Source organism: Gamsiella multidivaricata (genome assembly GCF_025024155.1).
Source record: "Gamsiella multidivaricata strain RSA 2152 chromosome Unknown BC939scaffold_3, whole genome shotgun sequence".
In the NCBI taxonomy this organism is placed as follows: Eukaryota; Fungi; Mortierellomycota; class Mortierellomycetes; order Mortierellales; family Mortierellaceae; genus Gamsiella; species Gamsiella multidivaricata.
In genome coordinates this window covers 358,831-371,836 of record NW_026251711.1, presented here as the reverse complement: position 1 = coordinate 371,836, position 13,006 = coordinate 358,831, and the positions used below count along the sequence as shown (strand labels likewise).

Below are 13,006 nucleotides of genomic sequence, written 5' to 3'. Positions count from 1 at the left end.
CATTTCCTCCTCGTCTTCCTTTCTATCCTTTCTATCCTTTTGTTACTACTACTACTTCTTTTTTTTTTCTTTTTTCTTTTATTTTTTTTTTTCTTCAATACAGTGTTCATCCTTTTGTTCTGGACTCGAGCTTCTTGCGATCCGTCTACATTCCTCATTGGACTCTGATTTCGCGTTAACGAGCAATCTATTTCCGTGCTCATTTCGGTTTTTGTACACTATCGCTACCAAAGTTCCCCCATCAGCTTGGTTGGCGGCCGGCCCCTACACCTTTACATTTGTATATCGCTCCCCTAGTGAATCGATCGCACACAATGCCAGGAACGTCGAACCATAGACTTCAGGTATCGGTGAAGCGAGAGCAGGAGGTCAAGAAGTTGTTGGTTATCGTAGAAGGCCAAGCGACGATCAGGCAATTGAGGAGTTATATCGCCAAGTTGCTACAAAAGAATTACCCAGATGCGACGTATGTATCGTCCCTTGTTCCTGTGTTTTTGCTTGAGGATGTGGGTCGTGGCGATGCGGTTAAAACAAAGTGAGTTGACGCCCTGTGATTCTCTCCCTTTTTTTATTCTTGTGTGCAGGAGGAGATCACGTTCGTTTGAGATCATCGCGATAAAAAACCAGAATTCGTTTGACTTGGATGACGATTACCTCGTGGAGGACGTCTTCGACAGGATGGATTTTGCACACGCGTTGGGACGATACAATGAGGACCTCGATCAGGGCCAGGACCAGGACCAGGACCAAGGGCAAGATTACGACGACTCTGCGGCTTCCAGGAAGCGCAAGCATCGGTACACTCCCGAATCATCCCCAGTACCGGACCAGGACGCGCCAGTAGAAGAGCCATCATCATCATCGCCTTCTTCTTCTACAGCAGATTATCCGACGACATCCGCATCCGCATCGGAGACCCCTGCGAAGAAGCAAAAGCAGCAGGAGCAGGATCTGAGAGAACAGCTGCCAGGATCCGAAGAGGAATGGGTAAAGGCAAGAGCAGTCGTCGATAGCGTTTGGGCGTCAGTCGCCCGGTCGGGACACCATCCGGATTCAAACAGTAAAGCGAAGGCCGCTGTCGACTTACAAGGAGGTAGTAGCAGCCCTGTTTCCTTAGAATCGGCTCATAGCCCATCATCATCACCATACACTCTCGCAGCTACATCATTGGATTCATCCGCATCATCGCCATCTCCTTCCGAGCCCGCGCCTTTACCTTTATCGAACCCTGGGCCGCATGCTGTCAACAAGAAACCCATAAATACCAAATCAAATGCAGCCACCAATAATAAGAAAGGAAAGCCTACCGTTAAGGAGCAATCAGCCTCTGAGGAATATGAATTGGAAGATTCCGAGGAAGACGATGTTGAGGCCGCCGCGGCCGAGGAGAAGAGGGCCAAGATGAAGGAGCAAGAGGCAGTTCGCAAAAAGGAGGCTGCTGCTGCTGCTGCTGCTGCGGAAGAGAAGACGCGGTTGGAAGAGGAGGAGCGCAAGCGGAAAGAGGCCGAAACCAAGGCCATAGCAGAAGAGGAGCGTCGGAGGGCCGCTGCAGAGGCGGAGGCGGAGATCGCTCGCAAGAAGGAAGAGGCGCGGTTGAAGAAGGAGGCCAAGGCCAAGGAGCGTATGGAAGCGGCACAACGAAAGAAGGAAGAAGAAGAGAGGCAGAAAGAAGAGGCGAAGAGAAAGCAGGAAGAGGCCACGAGAAAGGCGGAAGAGGCCAAGAAGAAAGAGGAGGAGGCCAGGAAGAAGGAGGAGGCCAGGAAGAAGGAGGAAGAGGCCACGAGAAAGGCGGAGGAGGAAGGCAAGAGGAAACTGGAAGACGCCATAAGGAAGGCGGACGAGGAGGCCACAAGGAAGGCGGGCGAGGAGGCCAAGAGGAAACAGGAAGAGGAGGCTAAAAAGAAGAAAGAGGAGGCGGCTCGGAAGAAGGAGGAGGAGGCGAAGAGAAAGCAAGAAGAAGAGGAACGCGCGAAGAAGGCCACTGCTGAGGAAGAAAATCGCCGGAAGGAGACTGCCTGGCGTGATGCTCGCGAGAAGGCAATGGCAGAGTTGGAAACAAAGAGAAAAGAAAAGGAAGCGCAGGGGTCCAAGGATGCCAAAGACCAAGCCAAGGTCAAGGATGATCAGCACATGGATGTTGATGAGGAGGAACCCACACAAATGGCGCCCAAGAGTCCCTCAAAGAAGGTCGCACTGAAGGCAGTCGGTAAGTGAGCAACCCGTCCTGGTTAATGGCGTCCATACATAACATGGGCCTTGATGTTGATCTTGATTACTAACACCTTGCCAATATTTGTGCTTTTTTATTGTATCATGTAGAAGTAAAGCTTCCTGTGAAGAGAAAAAAATCGCTGGACGAGGATGCGCGCAAGCAGACAAAGCAGCCTACATCGCCAACCGCCGCCACCAGGCCTGTTAGAGGTGCTGCTGCCAAGGCTAAGGAAAAGGTCCATGCGAGCTTCACGGATATCCCGAACATTGAAGAGGATGAATTAAGCGAGGAGCCAAGCAAGGAGCCAAGCAAGAATGCTCCTGTGGTTACCCCTGCTCCAGCCACAGCTGCAGCGGCGACGGCGCCAACGACCCCAAAGAAGCGCGGACGACCACCAAAAGTAAAGCCTGCAGAGCCAATTGTAGAGAAGAACGAGGCTGCTGGTAAGGATGCTGATAAGACCGCTGACGATGCGTCTCAGAAATCCGATGCCAAGGAAACCGCCAGCGGAGCACCCCTATCGCAGAGTCGGATCGCCACAATGACATCACCCGCAAAGACAAAGGACCTTCCCGTACGCACCTCACTGACGGACGCTGACCTCGAACAAGAAGTTATGGATTTCTTGGAGCAGAAGCGCGTCGAGAGGGATTCTCAGATTAGGTCCCCCGTGATGAACAGCACAGCGGCCGCCGCGGTCATACAGCAGGATTCGGAGCCTTACCACGGATCGCTACCTCGTCCATTTACAACATCCAATAGTAACAATAGTAAGCAGAACAATTCTTCGGTGTCCACATCGCAGTCGCAAGCGATGGGTCGGCCGAGAATGAGAGATTTGGACCTGGACACGGACTCTTCAGATGACACCGGGAACGGCGACAAGGAGGATTATGCGAGCCCAACAATGCCACCGGCAATCATGGCATCACGTCCTTCGATCAGCAGACATGCCAACGTCGGTGTCAGTGCAGGTGTAAATGCGAAGCAGGCTCAGGCGCCAGCACGGTCGGTGTTAGGCGTTTCGACAGTCTCTACTTCTTCGGCAAATAAGCAGCAAGGTAGCGAAGACGAGGAGGACGATGAACCACTGGTCAGGCATCGTGCTGGAGCACCTGTCACGCCAGTCAAAGTCAAACAGGAAGCAAACGGGTCAGCCGGCACCAACAAGGCGGCGGTCGCAAAGAAGTCGGTTGCAAAGTCATCGTCATCAAGCGAGAGCGAGAGCAGTAGTAGCGGTGATGATGGGTCGGACGGCAGCAATGGTAGCTATGACTCGTCAGATGATGAATCGACCAGCTCGGACTCAGACTCAGAGTCGGACTCGAGCGATGATAAGGACGGCAGCGGCTCGGATGATAACACCGCTCCTCTTGCAAAGAAACCCACCACCACCACCACTGCCCTCACTTCTTCACCAGCCAAGAAACCGCCAAGCAGTGCACTGAGCGACATCCGCAGCTTGAACGGGACCAATGTCACCAACAACAAGACCAAACCCGCGAATGAGATCAAGTCGCCTGTCCGCCCATCACTGCCAGTCTCATCAACGATGTCTCTCTTCGGCCCCGCGTTTACTTCCTTGTCCGATATCTCTTCTATGAACGGTATGCCCAAGATCCAGTCCCTCTCGGCACTGACAGCCCAGAGCCGTGCAAACAAGCGCTTGGGTACCATCGGCTCTGTCCTCGCCTCCTCCACGACGAATCAATCCTTGAATACATCGACCTCGACCGGAGCCAAGAGGAATCAGACAAACGGCAAGGGTGGGAATGCATCGTCGTCTGAAGAAGAAGAGGACTCTGAGTCAGAAGAGGACTCTGATAGCAGTGATGACGACGACGATGACGACGACGACAAGGATATAAAGCGAAAAATAGCCCCACAGGTCAAGATTGCTGGTCAGAAGCGCAAGACCCCTAGTTCATCCTCAGCGGCAACCAAGGGCAAGGCATCAGCTGCGCCCAAGAAGAAGAAAGGCGGCCTCGGCGCCATGTTCGTTTGAACACCCCACTCATCATCCACCATTTATCATCTTGCATACTCCAGTAATAAACGTAACCATGTATTGCATTAAATCGATCCTTTCTACATTTACAACACAAAACTGACAAGTTTGCCACCCTTGACAACAATCATCTTCTTGACCGGCTTGGCCTGTCCGTTCTCGTCCTTCAGCCATTTACTGGCACGTTCATGTCCATAGACCAATCTCCTCAAAAACTCCTCCTGTGCCTTCTTATCGCTCTCCGGAGGAAGGTCCGACATCTCGAATTCGACATTGAACCGACTCTTGCCGTTAATCTGGATCCCACACACGACCTTGTCCTCCTTCAACGCGGTCTCGTCAAACGACGGCCATTTATGTGCGAATACACTGTCCTTGCTCGATATCGACGACGCTGTCTCTGCAGAAGAAGTCAGAGGAGTCCTCAGTGTTTCCCAGCACTCTTCACCAAAGGCCGGGGCGAGGGGTGCGAGCATCTTGACGAGTGACTGCACAGAGTATTGGTACAGATCCGGGGATACTTCAGCCTGGATCTTGGCGCTCTTGTTCTTCTTGGAGACCTGCTGCTGCTGCTGTTGTTGTTGTTCCTGCGCTGGACTTGAGGATGAGGGCATTACGCTGGAGATGTGGTTTGTAAGCTTGATCAAGAACGCGATCGACGTGTTGAACGCATACGTGCTCTGGAACGACGTCGTGAGCTTGTAGAGAAGATCACAAAGAATAAATAGAAACAGGATATCCGTTAGAATCCGCTATATCGCCATACCAACTCCAGACGTACCGCAAGTGGACGCTCGCTTACCTCTTTCGCCGTGAGGTTGACCTGGCGCCAAAGTTCCCGCTCGTCCTTATTCATACCCTCGATCTCTGGCTTAAACTCCTCTAGTCCCGCCCCACTCGTCATCGTCGTCAAGCCCTTGCTCTGTCCGACGATCTTCCACACCTTTGCTAAGAACCTCTGCATCCCGACAATACTCTGTTCATCCCACTCCAGCTCCTCTGACGGCGGAGCCTTATACAGCACATGCAACCTCGTCGCATCCGCTCCATGGCTCTGAATCATGTCCTCCGGATCCACTCCGTTGAACTTGCTCTTGCTCATCTTCTCCCAACTCACTGCCGGCGCCAGCCCCGTCGAGATCTGGATCGGTTTTGCTGGGTCTGTCAAGTCCACCTCCGTAGGTTTCAAGAATGCACCCGTCACCGGATCCTTAAATGTCCGGCCCTGCACCATTCCTTGCGTGATCAACACCTTGAATGGCTCACCGCGTCCGGGTTCTTTACCTTCCCGGTCCTCGATCTCAGGTCCCTTACCATAGAGCCCTGTCTTCCATGCGAACTTGGACAGAAATCGAGAGTAGAGCAAGTGCAGGATCGCGTGCTCGACCCCTCCAATGTACACATCCACGGGCATACCAGCCGTCGCCTTGGCTGGTGAAAATGGCAGTGATTTGTTATGTGGGTCTAAGTATCTGAAAAAGTACCACGAAGAGTCTACGAATGTATCCATCGTGTCCGTATCCCTCTGTGCAGCTCCTCCGCATCTGTCATCCACAGGAAACAAAATATTGATGTAAGAAAGTCGTTGTCAGACACGATAAATAAAAATAAAAAGATAAAGACGCAGTATTCTGTAGTTCACATCACGTCCGGATTGCTTACTTTGGACAGGAGCAGTTGACCCAGCTCTCGATCTGCTTGAGTGGGCTTCCTCCACGACCTGTGAACGACACATCCATCGGCAACACCACCGGAAGCTCCTCAGCCGGGACAGGTACCGGTCCACACCCTCCACAGTGGATCATAGGAATCGGTGCTCCCCAGTACCTCTGCCTCGACAGCAGCCAATCGCGAATTCGATAGCTCGTCTTCTCCCTTCCGAATCCGTGCTCGCTTGCTCGTTTCACAATCGCCTCCGCAGCCTCGTCGCTCGTCATGTTGGAAAACTCGCCATTTATGCTCGTCAAGACCCCGCGTGCCGTCAATGCGCCCTCTGGTATCGCCGCTTGCTCCTCTACAATGCCACTGTCAGCTAAAGAAGGAGCGACGACGTACTTGATATCCATCCCCTGCGTCATCGCAAACGCATAATCGCGCTCATCATGTCCTGGAACGCCCATCACTGCGCCCGTTCCATAGTCCGAGACCACGTAATTGACCACATAAACCGGGATCTTTTCCTCCGGCAAGAACGGATGCTTCGCAAACAATCCCGTCGGCACGCCTTCCGGTCCCGGTTCCTGATTCGACGTGACCACCTTCTTCAACGACTCCTTGAATTCCTCGACTTGGCTTTGATGTGTCACCGGAACGTTCTCCAGAATCGGATGCTCTGTCGATACCGCCAGGAATTGGACTCCATAGATGGTATCCGGTCTGGACGTAAACACCTGGATGGCTTCCTGTTGTGCGGCCTGTGAGGGTGGCAAAGGCACTGTAAAGTCGAATTCTGCGCCCTTGGACTTGCCGATCCAGTTGCGTTGCATTTGCTTGACGCGCTCGGGCCAGTGGTGGAGCCGATCGAGGTCCTGGAGGAGATCTTCAGCGTACTCTGTGATCTTGAAGAACCACTGGCGAAGCTTGCGCTTCTCAACGACTGCGCCCGATCTCCACGATTTGCCGTCTGAATCGACCTATGAAAAAAAAAGAAAAAAAGAAAAAAAAAGCGACAGCGGCGTTTATGTGGTCAGCTCCAAAGTAGGTTGGGGTCGTGTCGGGTGATCCATCTAGCCACAGTAGGAACCATACTTGCTCGTTAGCGAGAACTGTTTCGTCAATGGGATCCCAATTGACGACGGCTTCCTTCTGGTAAGCCAATCCAGCTTCATGCAACTTTAGGAACAAATACTGGGTCCATCGGTAATAATCCGGGCTACACGTCCTCAGTTCCTAATTATTTTTTTTTTTTTTTTTTTTTTCGTCCGCAATGTATAAACATCATGAATCGTATCTGTCAGTCGTGCTGCTCATCCATATCTTGGCTCAGATTGTAGCTTCATCATCGTTCTTTCGTCTTGCCTTGGAAAAAAAAAAAAAAAAAAAAAAAAAAAGAAAAAGGATCCATCACTTACCCTCTCCCAATCGAAATCCGCGAGGATCTTCTCCATTTGTCCTTTCATGATCTCGATATTCCGAATTGTCCATTCGTTCGGATGAATCGACCGCTCGATCGCCGCGTTCTCTGCCGGCAGTCCGAACGCGTCCCAGCCCATTGGGCTTACGACCTAACGACAGATCATAGTTTCCAAAAAAAAAAAAAAAAAAAAAAAAAAAAAAAGGCAAAATAATAATAATAAAAACTAGTGTGAGCAAAATAAAAACCTTTCGGGAGTGCTTCATCAACCACTTCGTCAAAGTTCGCTGCAAGGTAGAAAAGGAAAAACGAAAAAAAGAAAAAAAAAGTAGCATCGCTTTTTTTTTTTTTCTTTTTTTTTCCGAATTTATTTACATCGTATCCCATCATACGCCTCGCGCGCGCGAGGGCATCACTGATCGCGTACACGCGCACATGGCCCATATGCAGGTACCCCGACGGATACGGGAACATCGACAGGATATAAAACTTCTCGCGCTCCTTATCCGTCAACCCTGCAGCGGCAGTGCTCGCCCTTGCTGATGCCGTAGCCGCTCCAGCAGTGGTCGTCGTCCGTCCGACACTGCCTTGCCGGCCCGGGTTTCCTTCCACCGCTGCAACCACTTCTTTTCAATGGCTGCATAATCCAATGGCTGGACTGCCTCTGCAGGGGTTGTTGATGTCTCGGTCGCGTATGGGTTTGAGGAAGAGGTGGAGAAGAACTGTGAGAACACTGGTGCGGCCGTCGTCCGGATTGTGGGGATAGAGGGCGAGACGAGGGCATGGGGCCGAAGGATGAATGCGGGCTGGATTCGGATGCTGTGTCGGAAAGCGAGTTGTCGGGTCAGGTGGAGATGTGCCCCTGGAGAGGCGATCCTCAAACAGGAGGACATCTGGGCGGAAAGTGGGGAATGGGGGGCGCTAGTGAAGTTGGTGGCAAAGGAGCAGAGAAAGAGGGGAGAGGGGGGACAAGGAACGGATCACTGTTTACCGAATCCTTTAATGTCCGCAACACAGGCCATGCACTTTTAATACGCCATTTTAGACCAACCACTCGTACATCTCCTTCGTGCCACGGAATCGACCATGGAGTCTCCAATCTCTGATCAGCCCGCTGCGAACCATCCTCTGTCCGTTCACCGCCAGCCCACGCGTGATCTGATAGAGCCACTGGTAGCCGATGGCCTGCAGCAGTTGGTACGCGCACTTTTTGGCTGTATTATGCTGTGTGCTGGCTACCTATATCTGTTGCTAATACGCAGTGTATCTTGCAATACACAGGGATTACATGTAGCCACCACAAGTAACGGTGAGAGCAGAAACCAGAGTGACAGCAACGGTGTTACCGGTAGCGGCGGCGACAGCCAAAGCCAAAACCAAGGTTCTTCAACTGAAGTTAGTGCCGTAAGAAGGAGAGACGCCAGCTGAAGAGGACCAAGATGACGAGGCTACGCTCAAGCAGAAGAATTGGATGGTACGTTACCGCCAGGGGATGTCATACTCTAGTATCAATACCAATAACTTCATTGAGTCCTGGCGTAACACTCTCAAGCGCCACTTCTTGAAGAATAAGCAGAAACGGCGTGTGGACACAGTCATCTACGTCCTTGCTGTCATGGCCGTACCGCACTTTCAACAGAAATGCATTTGCAGCGTTGTCAACATCGGTCTGATGAACCCTGCCCAAAGAACGGAATTAAAACTCGGTAATATTACCGGGAACCATCCCAAGAACAGGAAGCTGAAGGAATACACAGGCCACTACATCATGCAAGTCTCAGACACGATACTCTGAGTAGAATCCTTCACGCGTCTTGGGGCACTATACGATGTCGAGATTGACTTTAGCAGGGCTACTGGCGGCCATGCCATCAGCTGCTGTAAGCACATCGCTTTGGTGCAGCTGGAGATGCCTTCTATGGAGTTGTTCAGATAGGGACCATGGATGTATGAAGAGAAATTCCATCCAGATACGTTCGAGCCGGACCACGAGGGTCCCGCGGGACCTGTAGCGCTTTCATTGCCATACTTGGATGCCCTGAGCTGTTGCTGTGAACGTTTTACCGCCTTGGAGGCATTAAGGGACACATGTGCACCTTTACCACACAAGGAGCAGACCAATCTGTACTTACAGGAAGCGCACCAACAAATTCAAGATGCCCTCGATTTGTTTGAAGCAGGTTTTCTTCGGAAAGAAGGCCATGGTCTCAGCAATAAGCTGCAACGACAACGCTACTAGAGCTGATGGAGCATCCATGCACATACAGGGGTGATTTTTACAAACTGCAGCAAAAGTAGGGCCTTAGATTTTTCTCACGGCGGATAGTAAAAATCTGAAATAACGCAAGCTGTGGGTGAAGAGCAGGGGGCGAAAAGAGAACTTGGACACCGAATCACTCATGAATTCTTTTGACAGCACAAAGTGGCCAATTGCTATGGCTGTGCTTACAGAATACAAGCACCAATGCCATCAATCAATATATGTGTCATTCACCTACAGAATAAAAAAAAGTGCGGGGAAAATCCGATGAGTATCCATAACCCTGTACTCGGAAATAGCATGCAGTGTCGTCTCACGCGAGTTCATTCTCTTCAGAAAACCGCATCCTACCGGTTCACTTGATCGTTTCTGCACCTACCAATGATACCACTCATAGTTATGGAATACAGCTATAGGATAAAAGCCGTATTTAAGAAATCTGTTCAGTATTCATGGACTTTTCTTACCAAGAGATCACAAACTTGAGTCATTTTTGGCAACTCAACGCTCTTGCCTATAAGTGATCTTTTGTTTCCGACATATAAAAATGTGCTGCTTTCTTATGCATTGAATTTTTCATTGCCGACTCAATGTATGGTGCTTATGTCAAAGAAACCTGGCAGATATTCAACTGCAGCTTGCTGCATATTCAGCGTATACAGTCGAAAATGGTTTTTACGGACAAAATGATAAGAACAGTCGACCTCCAACATAAGTTCTATTTTGCAACTTATGTTGGAGAAGCAGTCATGTATTCAGTCCAATTGAAAATACGTAATAATTTAAACATTTGTTCACACACTCTCACTTCCTGAACCCAACTTGTCCTCTACTTCTACCATGCCCAAAACAACGCGCTCTGGTCAGACGGCCCCAGTCCCTAATCCACTAAACACCAAACGTGCTGGCTCTGGTACCTCCGCTTCCAAATCACACATGTCTCGAAAGAAGTACACTCTTTACGACAAGTGTCAATTCCTTACAAAGTATCGTGCAGAGCAACAGCATAACCCATTTGAGTCCCATGTCGCCATATCAAGAATGTTGGGTATACACCCCTACACAGCCGCCCGTATACTCAAGGAGGAAGACAAAATCCATCAAGCAATGGCGACACGGCCGCTTTCGGCAACAAAAGCGATTGCACGCGCCATACGGAGACCAATGGAGATTGTGGAAGAGGTCCTCTATGCCTGGTATAAACTGCAGGAGTCTTTAGGTACGGAAGTCAATTCCTGACCCTTAGTTGCTCGTTTCTTAAGCATACTCCTAATCCATATGTTTTAGTAGGCATCAACGTGTCTGATTATCGCCTGAAAGGAACTGCTGTGGTGATATGGATCCTCATGAAGAGTTACTTTCGTCCCGAGCACCTGCCAAAGCCGATTAGCTTTTCGAATGGCTGGCTTCGAAACTTCAAGAAACAGAAAGGATTCAAGAGATACATTGGCCATGGTGAAAGCGGATCAGTCGACTTAAGTCTCTACCAGCCCCAAATCGAGAACATCCAAATGAGGCTCGAGGACTTTGGCCCAGACAACATCTACAATTGCGATGAGACGGGTCTTTTTCTAAAGGCTATGTCAAACAAGACCATAGCCACTGGTCCCATCCGCGGTAAGGAGATTACCCGAATTGCTCGAGTGTCAATTTTATTGTGCTGCAATGCCACGGGCACAGACAAGCGCAAGCCTTATATTCTTTGTAAGTAATGAAGCATTATCCAAGGACTGTGACAGTGGAGTTGAAAAGGGTTGCTTGCTGATTTTTTTTCTTTTTAAATGCAGCTAAGCACCGTCCAAATGGGTTGGCTACAGCGACAATGATGGAAATGGATGCTGAATTTCAAGGAAGCGGCTACATGACACACGATCTGTTCGCCGACTGGCTCTGGAAACTAGACTGGGACATGCACAGAAAGAGACGCAAGATCGCTTTGCTGATCGACAGCGCACCAGGACATGGCAAATGTGAAAATCTGGGCCTTCCCAACATCACCGTCATCCGGCTACCACCAAATACAACATCCATGACTCAGCCACTCGACGCTGGGATTATCCGGACCTTCAAGGTCTTCTATAGTCAAGAGATGCTAGAGGTTGTCTGCACTCGTCGTGTTCAAAAGAGGTCATCTACGACAATAATTCCGAATGGGAGACTCTGGGCATGTCTGGTCAACTCTTGGAAAAAGGTGACTCCTGACTGCATCCGTAATTGTTTCGTCCAGGTTCCAACTCTGTCCGAGTACCAAAAGATTCATTTGAAGGCTCTAGGAGTCAATACAAAGGCGGATCAAATCAATCGCCTTCAGGAAGAGCTCATGGAACAGTATGCAGGAAACGAAGAAGACATTGCCCTCCAGAAGGACTTTTCTGTTCTGAATTACCTCAGTATGATCCACAGTGAGGGGCCCACACAGGCGATCCACGAGCTCGTCCTCCAGATAATGGGTCGCAAGGAGTACAAGGGAATGTTCCTATCACTCAAGGAAAATGATTTCGTGGATGAGGATAGTGCCGATAATGATGTGTTGGATGACGATGATGACTCTGATCCTGATTACGAGGACACGAAACCAGTTGCCGATGATCAAGAGATGCAGGTAGTCAAAACTGTTCTCCGCGGCCGTACTGTGGACAAGATGGTTCCCATCGAAGATTTCTCTTCACCACCTTCAAGCCCCTATCCAGATGAGGACTATTCTCGAGAATCATTTCAAGAGACTGTAAACGGGTTCATGGATACTGAAGCTGATCTACAGGATCCCAACTGCGATGTTATATTGAAAGCTAACCTTCGGGCAGCTCTCGATACGATGGAATTGCTTATTGATTTGCATGGGCTGAGGAACATGTAAACGCGAACCTGTTTAAATAAATTATACATATTTTTCAATTGGACTGAATACATGACTGCTTCTCCAACATAAGTTGCAAAATAGAACTTATGTTGGAGGTCGACTGTACTTTATTACTATACTAGGCGCAGTATGGTTATGACCATGACATCATTCTCGAATAAACAGTTGTACCTGTTGCAGTATGGCACAGGACGAGTTTAGTTTCCAGCACGACAACGATCCCAAGCATACCGTCAAGGTCGCCAAGCAATACCTCAAGTCCGCCAATCTGATTGAGGAGGACCGACGCTTGCTGTTCTGGCCGGCACAGTCGCCCGACCTCAATCCGATCGAGAATATGTGGGCGTACCTCAAGAAACAGCTGGCAAAGTACCGGGAACCGCCGAAAAGTTGCAAAGAGCTATAGGAGCGCATCTCGAAGGAATGGTACAACACTCCTAAGGAATACTGCCAAAATCTTATCAGCAGCACTCCTAAGGAGTACTGCCAAAATCTTATCAGCAGCATGCCCAGATGGCTTCGTGCCCTTCATAAGGCTAAGGGAAAGCACACCAAGTCTGAAAAAGATGAGTTTTTTAATAAAAATGGAAATT

The 13,006-nt window shown here is 49.9% G+C and overlaps 4 protein-coding genes across 4 annotated transcripts; 2 read left to right on the top strand and 2 right to left on the bottom strand.

Moving 5' to 3' along the window:
- Positions 1-22: 22 nt before the first annotated feature.
- On the top strand, positions 23-4,217 carry BC939DRAFT_515980 (uncharacterized protein; the record flags this gene model as incomplete). The annotated part of the gene is made up of 3 exons (XM_051561153.1): positions 23-535; positions 585-2,206; positions 2,320-4,217. The coding sequence occupies exons 1-3, from the start codon at positions 315-317 to the stop codon at positions 4,215-4,217; spliced, it is 3,741 nt and encodes a 1,246-aa protein (XP_051417190.1). The 5' UTR covers positions 23-314.
- An 89-nt stretch (positions 4,218-4,306) lies between these two features.
- On the bottom strand, positions 4,307-8,262 carry BC939DRAFT_489044 (leucine--tRNA ligase; the record flags this gene model as incomplete). The annotated part of the gene is made up of 6 exons (XM_051559404.1): positions 7,669-8,262; positions 7,292-7,444; positions 6,969-7,109; positions 5,883-6,853; positions 5,023-5,764; positions 4,307-4,918 (listed from the first exon to the last, which is right to left on the bottom strand). The coding sequence occupies exons 1-6, from the start codon at positions 7,765-7,767 to the stop codon at positions 4,307-4,309; spliced, it is 2,718 nt and encodes a 905-aa protein (XP_051417188.1). The 5' UTR covers positions 7,768-8,262.
- Positions 7,803-8,186, bottom strand: BC939DRAFT_498677 (uncharacterized protein; the record flags this gene model as incomplete). Its single annotated transcript, XM_051559846.1, has 1 exon — positions 7,803-8,186. The coding sequence occupies one exon, from the start codon at positions 8,184-8,186 to the stop codon at positions 7,803-7,805; it is 384 nt and encodes a 127-aa protein (XP_051417189.1).
- A 117-nt stretch (positions 8,263-8,379) lies between the features above and the next one.
- On the top strand, positions 8,380-9,088 carry BC939DRAFT_498676 (uncharacterized protein; the record flags this gene model as incomplete). Its single annotated transcript, XM_051559845.1, has 3 exons — positions 8,380-8,490; positions 8,575-8,697; positions 8,783-9,088. The coding sequence occupies 3 exons, from the start codon at positions 8,380-8,382 to the stop codon at positions 9,086-9,088; spliced, it is 540 nt and encodes a 179-aa protein (XP_051417187.1).
- Positions 9,089-13,006: the final 3,918 nt, after the last annotated feature.